Source organism: Macrobrachium nipponense, chromosome 9 (genome assembly GCF_015104395.2).
Source record: "Macrobrachium nipponense isolate FS-2020 chromosome 9, ASM1510439v2, whole genome shotgun sequence".
Taxonomy (NCBI): domain Eukaryota; kingdom Metazoa; phylum Arthropoda; class Malacostraca; order Decapoda; family Palaemonidae; genus Macrobrachium; species Macrobrachium nipponense.
This window is the reverse complement of record NC_061110.1, coordinates 26,002,617-26,021,239: the sequence shown is the minus strand read 5'-3', so window position 1 is coordinate 26,021,239 and position 18,623 is coordinate 26,002,617. Positions and strand designations below refer to the sequence as shown.

General features: G+C 43.0%; 1 protein-coding gene across 1 annotated transcript in view; it reads right to left on the bottom strand.

Moving 5' to 3' along the window:
- The window catches only part of LOC135217916 (uncharacterized), a gene marked incomplete in the record, with an annotated part of 536,838 nt that continues 518,215 nt past the window's right edge, over positions 1 to 18,623 (bottom strand). Inside the window, 1 exon segment of the mRNA XM_064254001.1 lies at positions 1 to 10,673. Within this exon segment, the coding sequence (XP_064110071.1) occupies positions 10,550 to 10,673 (124 nt within the window).

The following is an 18,623-nucleotide window of genomic DNA, read 5'->3' as shown; positions in this document are numbered from 1 at the left end:
AACATTAACGTTTTATTGCAATGATATAATTATAGCCGTCAAATCTACACATGTTAAAGCACTATTGTATTTTAAAACTGTAATGTCAACAACAACTGGAAGCCAAAAACTCAAGGCCTGACACGTATTCTTGAATGTCTGATAACATAACATAGAAGCCAATTGCTTTATGTAACTTGAGTAATGATACAAGCTTCTAAAACTAACCTTCCAATTATCTTTAAACCCTTTACTTTTAATATAGTTTGGAGCAGCATTTCAAATAAATATATTTCTTCTTTCATTGCTTGTCTTGGAATGCTCATAGATACATTTTTGTTATATTACATTTTCCAATCATGATAACCAACTTGTAGTTGTGCATATATGTAACAAACTGTGGTCTTAATGTAAGGATAAATTCTCTGGTTTTAGCTGGAGTCCGGTTAAAAATAGCACAAGGAATTGGTGGCAACAGGCATCAGCCAATAGGGGAGGAGGAGGAAGATAACCAACCTACTTTACCCTAGCTACGCGTCATCAATTCTGTTTCTAATCTTCATAGCAAGACAGTTCGGTGCCCATCTTTCGTAAGAAGCAGCTGGTTATTTTGCACTTCCTGCCTGCATATGCCTACTTTTTTGTGTGTGTGCACTTTTGATCTGTGTTTTACTTGCATTTGCCAAATGCAAGCCCATGCTTCAGGTAAGCCTCCCAGGCATCAAAGACCTTGTCCTGGATATGGTAGCAATCTTTGTTCCTGAAACTTTTCTTCTTTGTCTACTGACCCTTACCCCACTTGCTGTAGGTGCAGGTGTAACGTTTGCAGTGTAAGTAACCTTTGTTCTGTGTGTTGTTTTTGGTCTCCTAAACATTGGAAGAGGTTTGCTAATAAGAGTCAGCATAAGAGGAATTCAAAGGCACCACCTTGAGAAGACTTCTTGTCCCCTTTAACGGCTGATGTTCCGATTCCTTCTTGTTCAGCCTCTTCCTTACCAGTCTCCTCTAGCTGCTGCTGCTTCTCATAAAGATTATTCTCCCTCTCATTCTTCTTGGGCTTTGTCCTTAGAAGATTTGAGGGGGAGGCAGTTTGGGATGTCATATTTGTAATGTTGCTGCCCGTTTCTTCAAGAAGAGATGCACAGATGATGTCTGAGTGTTGGGCATTGTCTGGCATCAAGGGTACCAACCCTTTCTGGCCTTTTGTCTCACTGCATGTCATCTTGTACCAAGGCAACTTTCACCTTAAATTTCCAGATCTTAGTTTCGGTGATGTCATCTCTACTTCCAACTGCTCTCCTTGGGGCTGTTTCTAAAGCTATGGTCTTCATGATGTCGTCCCATTTGTCAACAGCTCTCCCAACACCTATCTCCTTCCAGGCAGTTTTCTTTGCCATCCTCCTTTAAATCTCCTGTCTGCTCCCTCCGACTCTCTTGTCCAGGCTCTCATTGACAGAGTTGAAGGTGTTTTCTCAAGTATGGCCGTGTTGAGCTTCCGATATCCAAGAAAAGATGTCGCAGATCACCATCCTCATCTTCGGCTTAGTCTTCTCCTGCCTCTTCTTTGTCTTCCATTTTGCCCATCCCTGTCAGATGGAGGAAGAAGGATTTCATAGTCTCTCCTATAAATAAGTTTTGCAGGCAGTCTTCGGACCACTGTTTTTCATCTTCACCTGATGCTCAGCCTTCCAAGCATGTTAGTGTTGTTGCCGTTCGTTCATCTTCACATGGCCGTGTGATCAGTGTAGTTCATGTCTGTGTCTCCTGCTTTAGAACCAGATCCACGACCTTCTCGTTACACGGAACAGGAATCAATTGTCCAACAATTCTGTAGAAAGGATCTTAATGCCCCAGCTAAGAAGTTGACTGTGAAGCAACTTTCTCAGAACACTGACCTTCCTCACTCACGTTCTCCCAGGAGAAATAATGAGCAGCGCTCTTGCTCACACAGTCGTGACTCTAGGTACATGGCTGTGGCTCTCCTTCACATTACAACAGAGTGATGGTGATTGTCCACACACTATCTCGCTCTCTTGGCTGTAACTGCAAGGCATGTCAGCCCAGCCAATGGCTGTGTTCATGCCTTGAGGGATGACAAACCAACAAACACCCGTGACTTTAGTCTGCATTTCCGATCTCATGGTTGATGGCACTTTTTGAGAGATGACAGCCCTACACGGCTGCGCAACCAGTCAAGACATAAATCTACTCATTGTAGTTCTCGCTCCTGTTCCTGCAGCTGGGATTGGATTCAAGACAAGACTACTTCCTGATCTATAGATCTACAGGGGCTCCCAAGAAGGTCCTGGGACCTGAATAAGCCTACACTCCAGTGTTAAATGATGAACTTCTGGCTCCCCGACTCTGCCAACAGACTAGACCATGATTTATGTGGCCCAGAGATTGAAGATATGGATCATCAAGAGTTTATGACTACATATGCTGAGTTCACTGAACTTATTCATGGGTGTAACGACCTAGTTGAAGAAACTTGTACCTCATCAGGTCACACTTCAGGCATTGAAGCTCTTGTCGAACCTAAAATGAGGCTAAGTCTTCCTTGTGCCTTGTGATTACTATGCTCTAAGCATGCTGACCCAGACCTGGTTCATTAAAGCACAAGCATTACATTAGACCAAATTAAAGCAGAGGGTCCATCCTTCACTCACCAAGAAGTGGTTGCCTTGGAATGAACTGTTTCATCAGCTTTCCAGGCCACCTCATGGCTTGATTTATGGGCAACAACAGTGGTTCAGATCTCTTCCTCTTCAATGGGCAACACTGAAGAGAGTGCAGTTGGTGGATGATTTCTTACATGGCTTACTTAACAGCTGATGTGTGGGCCAATTTGCTACTAAAAAGAAGAGATGCTGCTCTTTCTAAAGTTTGCAATTTGTCAGTACAGAATCCATTCAGCCTTACAGAATTAGCTTGTCTCTGCAAGTGACAGGCATAGAGCAGACAACAATAATCATCAAGAAATTGTCTGGCATTTCTTGTGCTAGCACTTCCAAACAAAGACCTCAATCTAGTTGTTACATGTCACCTAAGAGACCTCAAAGTGTGGCAGTACCACGAAAAAAAAAAAAAAAAAAACTCAAAAGCGTTCCTTTCAACCCCGCTATTTCAGACCCAGAAGAGGTGGTGGATGATAGAGTGGGTGTCTGGTGAGCCATTGGGCAGCTTGGCTGCAGTATGGAGCAGAGACCTTGGTTATCACAGATTTTCAGTTATCGTTATGCCATCAGGAATGGAGCCCACCCCCACATAATCAGGGACTGCCTGTAATAGACCTGTCGACTGTCAATATTTTCATCAGGAAGACTTGATTAAGGATGGAAACCCCACGCACCATCCTTGCAGCAGTCAGGAAGGATGCTACTTCCAGATTCCAATTCACCAATCATCCAGGAAGTTTTTTCACTTCAGCCTTGGATAGATAGTCTACCAATCTACCAATTCAAGGTCCTTTGCTTCGCCCTATCAACAGCCCACAGGTGTATAAAAGTGTTCACCCTAGTCTCAACTTGGGCTTATTCTCACAGTACAGGCAGTCCCCGGTTATCAGCGGACTAGGTTAATGGCGATCCGGTTTTATGGAGCTTGTCTAGCACCATAAAATTGGCGATTTATAGTGCCATAAGGTGCTAATAATAGAGTTATGGTGCCATAACATACTTTATAGAGGCGCCATTAACCCTTAAACGCCGAATGGACGTATTAAACGTCGAGTCAAAATCTCCCCCGATTTCCGAATGGACGTACCATACGTCGGCTCAAAAAAGTTTTTTTAAAAATTCGCGGAAAAATACTTATAGGCCTACCAGCCGAAAACTTTTGTATCACACGCCTTGGGGGATGCTGGGAGTTCACGGATCAAGGCGTTGTTTTGTTTACAATCGTTACGCAGGCGCGCAAGCGCGAATTTCTTTCTTATCACACTAAAAAGTATCAGTGACAAATCACAAAAATTATTTCGTCACTTTGACATAATTTTTGCACCGTTTTAAATAATCCGTTACATGAAGTATTATATATGAAAATGTGCGAAATTTCATTTATAATGCAACAAAAAAATACTCATGATTGTACCTTTTATCAGTTTTGAAATATTTCCATATAAATAACGATAAGTGCCAAAATTTCAACCTTCGGTCAACTTTGACTCTACCGAAATGGTCGAAAAACGCAATTGTAAGCTAAAACGCTTATATTGTAGTAATATTCAACTATTTACCTTAATTTTGCAACAAATTGGAAGTCTCTAGCACAATATTTCGATTTATGGTGAATTTATGAAAAAACTTTTTCCTTACGTCCGCGCGGTAACTCTTCCGAAAAAAATCATACATGCGATTGTGGTAATGTTTGCACCATTTTAAAATTAGCCGTTACATAAAGTTTTATATATAGAAATGTGCGCAATTTCATGCACAATACAACTAAAAACAACCCATGGTTGTAGCTTTTATCAGTTTTGAAATATTTTCATATAAAAAATGATAAGTGACAAATTTTCAACCTTCATTCAATTTTGACTCTACTGAAATGGTCGAAAAACGCAATTGTAAGCTAAAACTCTTATATTTTAGTAATATTCAATCATTTACCTTCATTTTGTAACAAATTGGAAGTCTCTAGCACAATATTTCTATTTATGGTGAATTTATGAAAAAAATAACATTTTCCTTACGTCCGTGCAGTAACTCTTCCGAAAAAATTATACGTGCGATTGTGGTAATGTTTGCACAATTTTAAATTAGCCGTTACATAAAGTTTTATATATGAAAATGTGCGCAATTTCATGTAGAATACAACGTAAAATAATTGAAGGTTGTAGCTTTTCTCATTTTCGAAATATTTGCATATAAATCACGATAAATAAAAAAAAAAAACCACGTTCGGTCAACTTTGACTCTACCGAAATGGTCAAAAAACGCAATTGTAAGCTAAAACTCTTATATTTTAGTAATATTCAATCATTTACCTTCATTTTGCAACAAATTTGAAGTCTCTAGCACAATATTTCGATTTATGGTGAATTTATGAAAAAACTTTCCTTCCCTCCGCGCGCGGATTCTCCGCCATAAATCTCCGAATTGCGTACATCGAATTCTCGGAAAATTTGCTCCGTTTCATATTAGGCATTTCATAGAGTTTTATATATGAAAATGTGTGCAATTTCATGTAAAATAAAAGGAAAAATATTTGAAGGTTGTAGCTTTTCTCATTTTCGAAATATTTGCATATAAATCACAGTAAATAGAAAAAAAACCACGTTCGGTCAACTTTGACTCTACCGAAATGGTCGAAAAACGCAATTGTAAGCTAAAACTCTTACAGTATCGTAATATTCAATCATTTGTATTCATTTTGAAACAAATTGGAAGTCTCTAGAACAATATTTAGATTTATGGTGAATTTAAAAAAAAACAATTTTTTACGTCTGCGAGTTACGAATTCGTACATAATTTTGTGATAATATTTTTCCGGTGTTGCTTTTATTGTTTTACAATGTATTATATATCAAAATGATTGCAATTTAGTGTACAATACAATGAAAAAAAAAGAAACTCGTTAGCTTTTACCGTTTTTTTCACAGCGTGATTTTAATACAATTATGTATGAATTTTTTTTTTCGCTACCATATATCGCATTATTTACATATGATAATGATATTATTTTTCATTTCTGATGATTGCATACTAAATTTCAGGCAATGACAAAAAAAGGAGCCAAAATTTACTCTTAATCTTCAAAACTAAGCGTGCTGTGATTTTTTGAAAAAATTATTTTTTCCGCTTCCGCGCTCACTCAAAACCAGCTCCGGAATTCGGGGGTGTTTTTTATTTTTACCGCTTCGGCGTTTAAGGGTTAATGACGGTTTTCACTCGTCAGCCGAGAACAAAACTTCTGCCAATAACAGGGGACTGCATGTATTCTCTTCTTGAGATACCTTGACGACTGGCAAATTGTCAAGTAAAGCTGATTCAAGATGGAGATTGTGTACTCCAATTTGGTCATGGCTTAAGCATTGTGATAAATCTAGAGACTTAAGGAATTCCCAGAAAGGGTGACAGGACACTCCGTGGTCCTCATATCCAACTCGAAATCTCTCTCTTTATTCATGATGACAGATTAGTCTTTCTTGATCCCCTCTCTCCAGGATTTTATTGGTGACCCAGATAAGTTGTTATGCCCTGTCAAGGCACTGCATAGCTATCTGAACAGAACCTGGCATCTCCAACCTGATAGCCTAACACTGTTAGCACAGGCTGGAACAAGAAAGAAGTGTCAAAGAATACTATCTCCTTTTAGTTATGTGAAGTGATTAGGAACCTCCACTTCACATTCAGATGCTGATACAGTGCATGCAAGAGTACATGATGTTAGGGGCCTAGGCTCTACCATCAAATTTCAAGAACTTCTTGGTTCACAGGACTTTGAAGAAAGGAATCTGGCTTTGCCAAGCCACCTTCACATCCTTCTAGCTGCGGAACGTTTCCCACAGGTCTTTGGGTCCAGTGGTTTGTTTGTACTGTGCTTTTATATTGCATGGAACCAGTGGTTATTCAGCAAGGGGATCAACGGCTTTATGACTTCCAAACCACATAAAAAGTGAACTTCTATCACCAAAAATACACCTCACACACCTCAATGTAATGCCCAAGAATCGAACTTTTGGCCACTGAGGTTGGCAGGTCAAGTTCATACCGATCACGCCACCGAGGCAGGTCCGGCGGTGGATGCTTAAGTTTTGTAGTTCATCCAGTGCCCCTGGTGGGACGGTTAGTATCTAACCTACCTATGATGTTGGATGTGAAAGTGAATGAGATGACCGGTCTTCCTTTCTCTTTTTAGTCTACCAGTAGGCAGTAGAGAGAATATTCTCATATTCTGGGAATGGTTATATGCAGGTGACCAAGCTTCTATAAAGTTTTTTATGTTTGTTCTTACACAATACAAATACTTTGTAGAAGCAACTCCCATTCCTCTCTCTTACAAGGGGAGAGGGAAAATGGCAACAAACACATTGGTGGCTAACATACGTTTTGTTTTCTTCTACAGCTCATTACCATCATCAAGACACAAGAGATAAGTACTTCATATTCTATTAGCCCATATGTGTGGCTGTTCAGTAACCTATGCTCAATAGATCAGTCTCATAACTTCTTCCTACGGTCAGGAAGTGAGCCCAGGTGGTTGGAACTTCCAGGTGATTCCGAGTCTTTCTTATCCTCCCTCCAAGAGTAAGTCATCCTTATGTTAAGGCCAAGGTTTGTTCTGTATATGAACAAATGACAAATTTTAAATAAATTTGTATTTTTCATAACTAACAAACTTTCGGTCTAAACATATACGGTCCACCTCCAGCCGCCCCTCAGTTTTTCCTGGGATAGAAGGAAACTGAATTGATGTGTAACTGGAGTAAAGCAAGTCGCATAGTTTCCTTCTCCCCTACTGGCTGATGCCTGTTGCCACCATTTCCTTGTGTTATTTTTTACCAGACTGCAGCTGGCGCCAGAGAATTTATCCTTCCACTAAGACCGAAGGTTTGTTAATTATGAAAAATACAAACTGATTTAAAATGCAATTTTTGAGATAAATTCAGATTTTAAAAAATTATTTTAAGAGCTCCTGGTATATATCAGCCTTTAACATAACCCTTCCCAGATAGTAACTATGAACATCAGTGAATCTAGCTGCATGATAAGCAAAAAATATAACAAACTTTCATACAATGAACGAAAGAAAGAAAAAAAAAGCTAAACCCGCTCATGTTACAGCCTTGCTGACATTCACGATGTATGACATCTAATTACAATATAGGTAAAAAAAATATCACAGTACATAAACCAATGCAGCAAAACTTAGGACAATTGAATAAAAAAATGTATCAGTTGGAATAAACTATGGTATTAACAAATTAAATTTTCTTAATATAATTATCACATATGGGAAGCTACAGAAACTACCGCAAAACTTTGAACATACAGGCACACTTGGTACGCACAATTGTTGTTATAAGAAAAGAAGCCTTTATTACCAATTTTACATAAAGGTGGAAAAATGTTCACCCTAATCAACATTAATAATACTATCTACCATAATTAAATTCTATTTACATAAAAATAAAACATCAATCTGTACAGTCATTCCAATTAAAATTAAACTTGAGCAATAATTACACAGCAAAAAATACAAACCAGGTATATTCAAAAGCTAAGTACAGTACATTTTGGTTTATATAATATTCAATTTGCATAAAATATTCACAATGTGCTAAAGTTGTGTGTAAACTTCAGACATTTTCCACAATGCTATCTACAAAAATTTGAAAATAATACATTACTGAGAATTCTAATACCACTGGTCATCTAAGTTTGGAGGGAATGTAATACAGCTGTATTTAATGACCTGACAAAGAACTAAGCCTGCAAGCAAAACACTTCATATGAAGTTAACTACCAGTGGCAACAAGGTGCTCAAATAAAATTTACAATTAAAAAAACAATGGAACTTCCTGTTCCTTGTTTTCTCTCACAAAATCTGCTGCATATAAGATCATCTGTACATGAAATAAATTAATAAAGTGAGGATTTCATTCATACCAGAGGGACACCAATTCATGTCAGAGATTTTTCTTCAGATTATTGGCCATCAACAAATTATTACAACAGAAAGGCATTGTTCATAAACACCAAAGGCCATTTTTGCCAAAGTTAAAAATGCTATGCCAAAATAGCTGCTGGCTTTAGAAAAGTTAAAATGAAGGGGTGGTACCTGAGGCAGTAGCAGTGATTGTTTCAGAATATATAATGCATCAAAATAACCTTGAAACTTTGGATGACACACTCCATATGATTCTATTGCTCAACACACTGTGTGCTGTTTTATGATGCTAAACTTTTTTTATAATGACTTTAGGCTACCATTAATTGTTGATAAAAAAAATTAACTAAAACCTGAAATATAGTAAAACAAGAAAAATGATGGTGCCTGTATATGGATGGCACCAATATTAAAAAATATGGGAAAACATTCATGATGTAGCAAATACATTTATACATTTTTGAATGAGACACTGTAAAAATAAGAGAGTTAACTGAAAATACTGAGATACCAAGTGTTCTCATAAAATCAAGGAATATAACTACACAGTACCTACTGTAATATGCACTGCATTAGTACTTTCATATAAAAGAAAAATATAACATCATTGATAAAATATAACATCATTGATATATTGAAACGATAAAAATAAAACTTGGGTAAAATCTATTCAGATATTTCTACTGCGACTATAAAATCAATATAAAAATTACAGTTAAATCTAATGTGACAAAAATTTACTTTTGTGCCTTTACCTTGCAGTTTAATAAATTAAAACTTTGCTTCAATTGTAGAATCAAAACAATACATCCTGTTGAATCCTGACTAGCATATTTACTCTGACAAGACTTCATAAAATAATTCATGTTTTGGTGTTAATTCAGTGCAAAGAATGAAAGCTACCTCTATGAATTTAATTTGTGCATTTAAAAGAAATATTTCGAAAATACTTGGAATATGGAAAGATCAACAAATCAATGGAATGTTATAAACCTAAATAAATAACATATAGGAGTTAAAAATTATAAATGTACACAATAAACAAAGTATATCATTACCACAGATTTAATAAACTAATAATTTCTTTTAGGAATTATATGATATGTATTCTGCTATTTATCAAATACAGTACCTGAAAAAATACTCTTATAATTACTCTGATTACTGGTTTTACATCACAAACATATCACACTGACTGGGAGGTAGCTGCTCATACTTCCACAACACACATAAGTATATACTGTAAAGTACGTATATATTTATACAGTAGAGTAACCAACATCCACTCTCATGTATACTAAATTTACACCTAAATGGGTGTTTGTTCCTATACTTGAGTATATAATTATGTGTACAAATATACTGAATTTGTAATTTGACTAAAGACTAGTGTGACATGGCACCATAAGTGGGACCATACACATTTTAATGTGTTCCATTTTACAAATAACATGAACTTACAGACTAGAGATTTTAAACAGTAAATTCTACTAAAGTACACTTGCAGTAACAACTGAAATTACTGTTTGTGGTTCAGAAACCATTTATGGTATTAGATAATGTTATTTTGTACAGAAAATAATAGAACTCTTAGTCTTTTATTCATCATTACATTACCAGTTAAAAGTATACTTCTTTTCAAGCAGATCATTTACAAGAGAAAAAAAATAAAAATTAATGTACATAACAATCAAGTACAATAGCCTTATGACAATGTCGGATAATACTGAAGATAATGGAAGCACAATAATCCTATAAAACATCTTAGAAAGGCAATAAATTATTACAGGCTAATTACAAATTTTGTAATTACTGTATGCGAGATTCTATTGATCAGAAACTTGAGACTTTTAATAGAAAAATCTAATACGTATTAAAAAGAATTATTTACAAATCATATATACAAACGACAGTCCAATAAAGGAGTAGTACAGTTACAGAAATTCATAGAACCATTTCAGACTGCAGGAACTGTAATGAATTTTGGCATTTTAGTTTTGACAAGTGAGGATTCCCACACCAGCAAAGTTCCGCTTTCGGTGATGCCGCACAAATGATGGTTGTCGTGAGTATAGTGCAAGCTGAAAAATACATTTGATAGGTTTTACAATATAATCAGTTAGTATATATATGTTAAAGGTTTAATAAACATTTATCTAATACAACTAACAATCTGGATCAGTTTTAAATAAAATCAAACCAAATTTACCAAAAGCAAACAGTAAGTAGTTTATGTCAATGATTATTTCTGACCTCAAAAAGAGGAAGGAGTTCAAGGAATGTAGCTTTTGATAGTAGTACAGTATTTAGCAATGCTGTATTTTTTCCTTACTGCTCTTACTCTCTATGACACAGTAATCAGGAATGCCCTATATGTACTACATTCTTAGCCTTGGTAGCACAGTATCTAGGAATGCAATTTTCCGTAACTGCTCTTCCCTGGCCCTTCCCCTTTCAAAAAAATTTCATTGACTATATGAAGAAATTTAGAATAAAAGAATTTCCCCATCTTTCCTTAGATCTTCTGAGATGAACCATGGACACTAAAGGGAAATCTGCCTGCAGAAATGACAAATTTTTAATCAATTTGTATTTTTCATAGCTAACAAACCTTCAGTCTTAACAATAGGATAAACTTTTAGTGCCAGCTGTAAACCGGTTAAATCAATCAAAGATTGTAAAGCAAGGAATCTTTGGTAGCTGGCAACTCATGCATATATGAGGTGGAAGCTGGTCACCGACCAGGCTTGAGACCTCGTGACATGTCAGTCTTTTTTTGACTGCCTTGGGGATTAGTCTTGCTTTTGCGCTCTCCAGAATCTCCTGCTGGGGACCAAAAATCCAACAGCAGAGAGTGAAGGTGGAGTTGACCATGAGGGACCAGCTTTCTGAGAGATGACAAGATCCTAAGAAGAACATGCCACTGGTGAGCTGGCTATTCAGCCTGTGAAAGGAAGAGCGTGCCACAGACCTGAGCTTTTGCAACCTCTTGTCCGACAGAAAAACTCTTGATGCTGCCGTATCTATAGATATACTACCCAGGTAAAGAATCCTCTGGCTGGGAAGCAGATTGGACTTCTCCAGGTTTACCACAAAATCCAAGATAATCTTACAGCACCAGCTGGAAACCTGTTAAAACAATAAAAGATTGTAAAGCATGTAATCTGTGGCATCTGGCAACTTATGCACACACGAGGTGAAAGCTGGTCACCGACTGGGCTTGGGACCTTTTTGATGCGTCGGTCTTTCTTTGACCGTCTTGTGCTCGCCAGAATCTCCCACTGGGGATCAGAACTCTTTCAGCCTCCACTGCAGAGCCTATTTTCTTTAATGCTACAACTAGATTAACACATGTGAGGTCAGAATCAAAGCCAGTTGGTGTGATTAATACAGACACTGATTTGCTGGTCATTCTTGTATCACAAATGACTGCTGGAATGAGTCTGTACATGTGTGGTCACAGCCCACCCATTGTATATACCAGTGTTGTCCAAACTGGGGTCCGCAACATAGATCATGAGGGTACGTGAACAAACAAGGAACACACACACACAACAGAAACATCCCATCAGTGAACATCAGCCTCAAATCTCACATTAAGTTGCGTAAGTAATTTTCAAGCATTTTGTTATTAAATCTTCATTTTTATTTGTGTAATAAATTTGAATTTATTGACCAACACTCCTATAATGCAGTCTTTTCATAATTAATATGCTATTTGCATAATTATCCTAAATAAAACTGAGTTTGGTCAGCCATGGTGGGCAAGGGGGGGTGGTACGTAACAGTAGGAGAAGGTAATAATGGGTACAATAGGTGAAAATGTTTGGACAACACTGGTATATACAATATCCAAGTCATACAGAATGCCATTGGTGGTATGAAGATTCACCTGATGACACTGTATGCCAATAGTACTGTATTGTTTTTCATTCACCTACAAATAGATCAGAAGTTAGGATATTTTTTATGTGCTAATATTTCATTAATTTGATCTGATTGAGTAAAATGAGCATGATTTTTGGAATCAGTGCAAAAACCTGGCCTAAAATCAGGTATTACATGTTAAGACCTTGAATACAGTGCAGGCCATTGTAATAAATGGCAATAACACTGCCTGAGGAACACCTAGAATGACATTACTAATGCTGCTATGCCTGCCATCAACACAAAGCCTTTGGGTTCTGCCTATTAAAAATAATTTAAAATCACAATTTGTCGAAAATTGTATTTTTCCTAACTATACAAACCTGAGGTCCTTTCACAATAGGAATGTAATCAGCGGCAGCTGGAACCGGTTGTAAGCTTTGAACAAGGAGGTTCGATAGTTAACTGCTTGTCCGACAGTCTGGTGTCCCGGCCGACTGGGAGGTGAAGCTTCACTTTGCTTTAGGCCCAGGAAACAGGAAACAATAGGAAGACTCACTTATTGGTGGGTGGAATCTGAGTCTTATGAACAGAGTGAGGGGTGGCATGAGGTAGGACTATGTGTAAAGGACCTCAGGTTTGTATAGTTAGGAAAAATACAATTTTCGACATTGTGATTTGTTCCGATACATAATACAAACCATCGGTCCTTAAACAATATTAGCACATAAAAAATATCCTAACTTCTGATCTATTTGTAGGTGTTCGTACGACCTTGGTTTCCTCTCTGGTCGTAAGAGCAGGGGGAGGGATCCTAGCCTCTGTCCAGCTGATCGGGGTGTGCACCGCAGGATCAGTGGTCAGACCTCTGGATCAAATTCATAAGAGGGAGGCAAGCGTGCCTCTTATGAATAGCAAGCAAGAACTAGTTCCTACTTCAAGAGCTAAATATAAGGTCATGGGTTTGTCTCTCGTTGGCATCCACTTTCTCCCTTGTTAGGGGAGTGGTGGATAACCGCTCCTATCCCTACTGAAAGGGATAGGACGGAGCTCAGTTGCATAGCTTACCTGCATCTGCCTCCTGTCCAGCATAGTGATGACCATGGCCCTCTGCCCACAGGTAGAGGAGAGAAAAGAGGAGGAAGAGAAGCCAGTCACACTCTCTTTCACTCGTCCATTCATGCAGTCACACAAGCATGCGATGCTGTTCTGTCCACTCAGGAGCTGAGTAAGCTACACAACTTGTTGAGCAGCCACCACGGGTCCCAAGGAGAAGGTGTCCAAGGACCTGTGGGCGATATCCCGAAGATAGAAAGATGTGAAGGTGGTCTGGTTGGCCCAAACCCCTGCCTTCAGCACCTGTGCCACGAAGAAATTCTTGCGGAACGCAAGGGTTGGACCAATATCTCTGAATTCGTGGGCTCTCGGACGAAGGGTACGGGTGTCGTCACTCCTATCCGCAGCGTATGCCCTCCTGATCACCTCACGAAGCCAGAAAGAAAGAGTGTTCTTGAACACCACCTTCTTGGTAACCCCAGTGCTAACGAAGAGGCATCAACACTCAGGCCTGAGGTGCCGAGTTCTCTTCAGATAGCGCCGTAGCACCCTCACAGGACAAAGCAGCATCTCATCCGCATCATCGTTGGTGAAGTCCTTCAAGGAGGGGATCGTGAATGACTCGAACCGGTCGTCAGGGACTGAAGGGTTCTGAGTCTTCGCTACGAAGTCCGGGACGAAATCGCGTCACAGATCCCCATCCCCTCGTATGCTATACATCAATGGAAAGACCATGAAGTTCCCCTACTCTCTTCGCCGATGCCAGGGCCAGCAAGAAGAGGGTTTTGAGGGTCAGATCCCTGTTGATGACTCTCGGAGTGGCTCGAAGGGTCTTCAAGTCAAACTCCTAAGGATGAGCGTCACATCCCACCCCGAGAGCCTGAGTTCCCTGGGTGGGCAAGACCTCTCGAAGCTCTTCATTAGAAGGTTGATCTCGAAAGAGGTGGAGATATCCATTCCCTGCAGTTTAAGGACTAGGGCCAGGGCGGCTCTGTAGCCTTTAATTTTAGAGACGGAGAGGAGCTTCTCTCTGCGAAGGAAGACGAAGAAATCCGCTGCCTGCTGAAGACGGACCACTTCCCCTGGTACGCAGCTGCAGAGGACTTGCCTGAGGTACCCAGCCATCTCTGTTGCTGCTCGGCAAGAAAAGCCTCTTGCTCGCAAGAGATGGTGAATAACAGCCAGCCGTGAAGAGACAGGGATCGAAACGATCGGTGGTACTGTTCCACGTGTGGCTGGCACAGGAGTTTGTGCCAGGGAGGATTCTCTCTTGGTGCTTCGGCAAGCAGAGCCAGCAGGTCTGGATACCAAACGGCCTGGGGCCATTTGGGTGCCACCAGAATCATCCGAAGATTCGCGGTGACCAGCACAGGTTGAAGAACCATTCCGCCACGTCTGGGTGAAGGGACCACTTGGTTCCTATCACCTGATTCTGACGGCTGAGCTTGTCTGCCACTACGTTCTCCTTGCCTGGAATGTAGCGAGCTGACAGCTCTACCGAGCCACGGCCCACTCGTGCACCTGCAATGTCAACTGGTGCAACGGGAGGGACACTAGGCCCCCTGTTTGTAGACGTACGCCACTACCATGGTATTGTCGCTCAACACCACTGAGTGTCCCATCAGACTGTCCTGGAACTCTTGGAGTGCTAGAAACGCTGCCTTAAGCTCCAGGACGTTGATGTGAAGGTGCTTGCCGTGATGATCCCACACAACCGCAGCCAGCAACTCCTCCAGGTGTGCTCCCCATCCATCGGTCGACGCGTCTGAAAACAGCAACATCTCTGGGGGGAGAGTGCGAAAAGGCACTTCTCTGACGAGGTTCCCGTCGTCCAGTCACTAGGCTAGGTCCTGCCTCACCACCTCCGTGAGAGACACGGAAAAGTACAGCGAGTCTCTTGCCTGTGACCAACTCTCCTTTAGCCTCCACTGAAGAAACCGTAGGTGAAGACACCCGTGAGGGACTAACTTCTTGAGAGACAACAGGTGACCAATCACGACCTGCCACTGCTGAGCTGGCTGCTCCTGTGGGGACAGGAACCATCCAGCTGCCTCCCTGAAGCTGCTGATCCATGAGTCTGGGGGGGAAGACTCGCCCTGCTACCGTATCGATCAGCATGCCCAGGTACTTCATCCTCTGCTTGGGCTCGAGATCTTACTTCTCGAAATTCACCACGATCCCAAGATCGCAGCAGAACTCGAGGAGTCGATCCCTGTCCTGTAGCAACTGCGAGCGGGAGCTTGCCAGGACCAATCAATCGTCGAGATACCTCTAGATACCGAATGGGCCCAAGCCGACACCAGAGTTAACACTCGCGTGAACACCTGTGGGGCGGTTGAGAGACCGAAACAAAGTGCCCTGAATTGGTACACCGTCCCATCGAGGATGAAGCGGAGGTACGTCCTGGAGGACTGATGGATCGGTATCTGAAAATACATGACCTTCAGGTCCACCGAAAGCATGAAGTCGTTCTCACTTATGGACTTGAGCACTGAACATGTCGTTTTCATCGTGAACTGAGTCTGCCGAATGAATCGGTTCAAGGGAGAGAGATCTATCACCGGGCGCCAGCCCCCCGAGGACTTCTCCACCAGGAAAAGTCGACTGTAGAAGCCCGGCGACTGATTCCATATGATCTCCACAGCTCGTTTGCTCAGCATGGCTTCCACTTCCTGCCGAAGCGCCACGTCCCTGGCAGAACCGGGAACGTACGTCTGAAGATGGACTGGGTTGGAGGTGAGGGGTGACCGCGACTCAAAGGGTATTAGATATCCCTCCCGAAGGACATCCACTATCCAAGTCTCAGCTCCGTAGCACTGCCAAGTTGCCCAATGGCTCGCTAGGCACCCCTCCACTTCTGGCAGCAGGTGAGGGGGAACGCCGTCCCTAGCGTTTCCCTCTCTTCGACTTCTTCCCGGCTCCTCCTCGGGAAAAGGAGGGCTGGTGACAATAACTCCTTACAGAAGATGTCGAAGGTTGAGTCTTTCCTCTTGGCTTTGACGAGGCTGTCGTCTTAGCTGCAGAGGAAGTGCTAGCCAAGCTCTTGGGCTTAGCCGCAGTGGCTCGAGGCTGCCCAGCCGCCTTTGAGACTGCCTGGTGTACTAAGTGGTCGCTGTCATCAGTGCGCCGTTGTTCCACGGCAGCATCCACCATCTCTCTGGGGAAGAGAGAGGGGGAACTCAGCACCGGTCTGTTCCGCAGACCCAAAGCCACCTCACGCCCTGCCAACCTGGTCACTCGAGTGAGGACTGCGTCCCTACGCCTCAGAACCAGGTTGGCTGTCTGGTGGGCCAGGTAGGAAATCGCCCTACCTCCAGACTGGCACAGTCTCCCGAAAGCCGGGTCTCCTTCGGGAGTGATGTTTCCCAAGGAGGCCGCGACCTTAGACACTGTGAGGGACCACAGGTCTAACCAGGAGACTGCTTGGAATGCTGCCATGGCAGTCGATTCCAATGCCAATGCCTCTTGCTGCGAGAACCAGAGGTTCTCTGACAGCAGGTGTTGAAGAGACACCCACGGAGTTAGCCTTGCCAGCTCCGGGTTAACCTGTTTGGACGGCATAGTGTCCTCCAAAGGCACGTAGAACCACCTCTGTCATAGTGGGGGGGGAGGAGGAAGAGGAGCTTGTATGACCTACCGGACCGAGGCGATCCCTCCTGTCCGAAGACGAGAGAGTCCACTTGGCCCAGCACACTGTCGGCCAAGGCTAATCAAGGCAGACCCACCGTCATCCTGGGTTCCTTCTTAGGACCCGAGAACGACTCCAGCCTAGATGTAGGCTCGGAGGGCGGAAGCGCCGATCCTTCCCTGAGGTCATTGTGCTGACGAATCAGTGCAATTACCTCTACGAAAGACCTTTGGATCTCGGGAGTGACCGCGTCCTGAGGAGATGGACCGTCAAGCCCATCCAAAGAGAATGCCTCCCGAGACCCTCCTCCTTCCACAGGAGGAACCACAACAGACCCCTCATGGTCTCACCTGCCACTTGAGCGTACGATCTTGTCGGTCCTAGGACCGTGCCAGGTTCGTAGTCCCTTGTGGAGGGACCGCGAGAAGCTCCCCCCCTGCCCACCGGAATGCTGGGGGGGTTGCAGGCGATCGCCAACCCGCGGTGACAATCGAGCTGCAGGCCTAGTCGCGCGGCTCCCCTGGGGAGAACTGCTGGACAGTGAACCACGGCGACAGTCCCGAGTGTCAGGAGAGCTGCTGCCAGTCCCCCTATCCGCCCAGTCCCGGTGGGAGCGAGGCCTGTCCTCACGGCGCGCCACGGTGCCTGGACCAGCCGAGGCTGGTCCTGGCGACCGAGGGGACCTCTTCCTCGCCTCAGCCCGCGTACGGTCCGGTGGGATCGTCACGTCAACCCAGGGGACCGGCAGATTGCCACGGGAGCGATCGCTGGCTTGGCGGGAGTCGCCTGGGCAACCCCCACTAATCTTCTGCTCTGTGCCTAGGTCCTGGCGGCGAGCAGGCTCGGCTGCCTGGACCCTGGCTGCACGGTCACCCGTGGGCGACCGTACACTCGGTACCTCTTGCACCCGAGAGGCCGAGACAGTTCCTGGCGCCGAGGCAGAACTTATGGCGCCAGGCGAGGAGGTACCGGTGTTAGCCGGTACTCATGTGATCCCCATCTTCTTCTTCCTGGCGTAAGGAGAGACGGGCCCCGTTCCCGAAGGAACAGGAGGACCAGCAGAAGCCCCAACTGTCCCACCAGAGTGGGACAAACCCTTAGAGGTCTCAGAGCGAGACTTCTTAGGGGGGGGATCCTGGGTACTGGCGGCAGATCAAGCGGTGAGCTCTTGGGACACCGAAAATCAGGGGCTGGGGCGAGAGCGGCTAAACCAGGCGGCAGGGTGACCGTCCTTCCTCTGCAGACCCAACAGCGGAGCCTGCACTGCAGCTGTCATGGTCACCATGGTCACATGCTGCGTATAAACCAAATGAGGGGGAGCAGCATACCCTGGCGTCGACACAGTAATGGTCGTCAGCGTCTCCGGACCATAGGTTACCGGCCTGGAACCCTGCGCAAGATGGTAGAGCAGCCCCTGAACGCTCGGTGTCCCCTGGAGCCCCAGCGAGTACCAGACCTGGCCGAGATCGTCCCCTGCGGC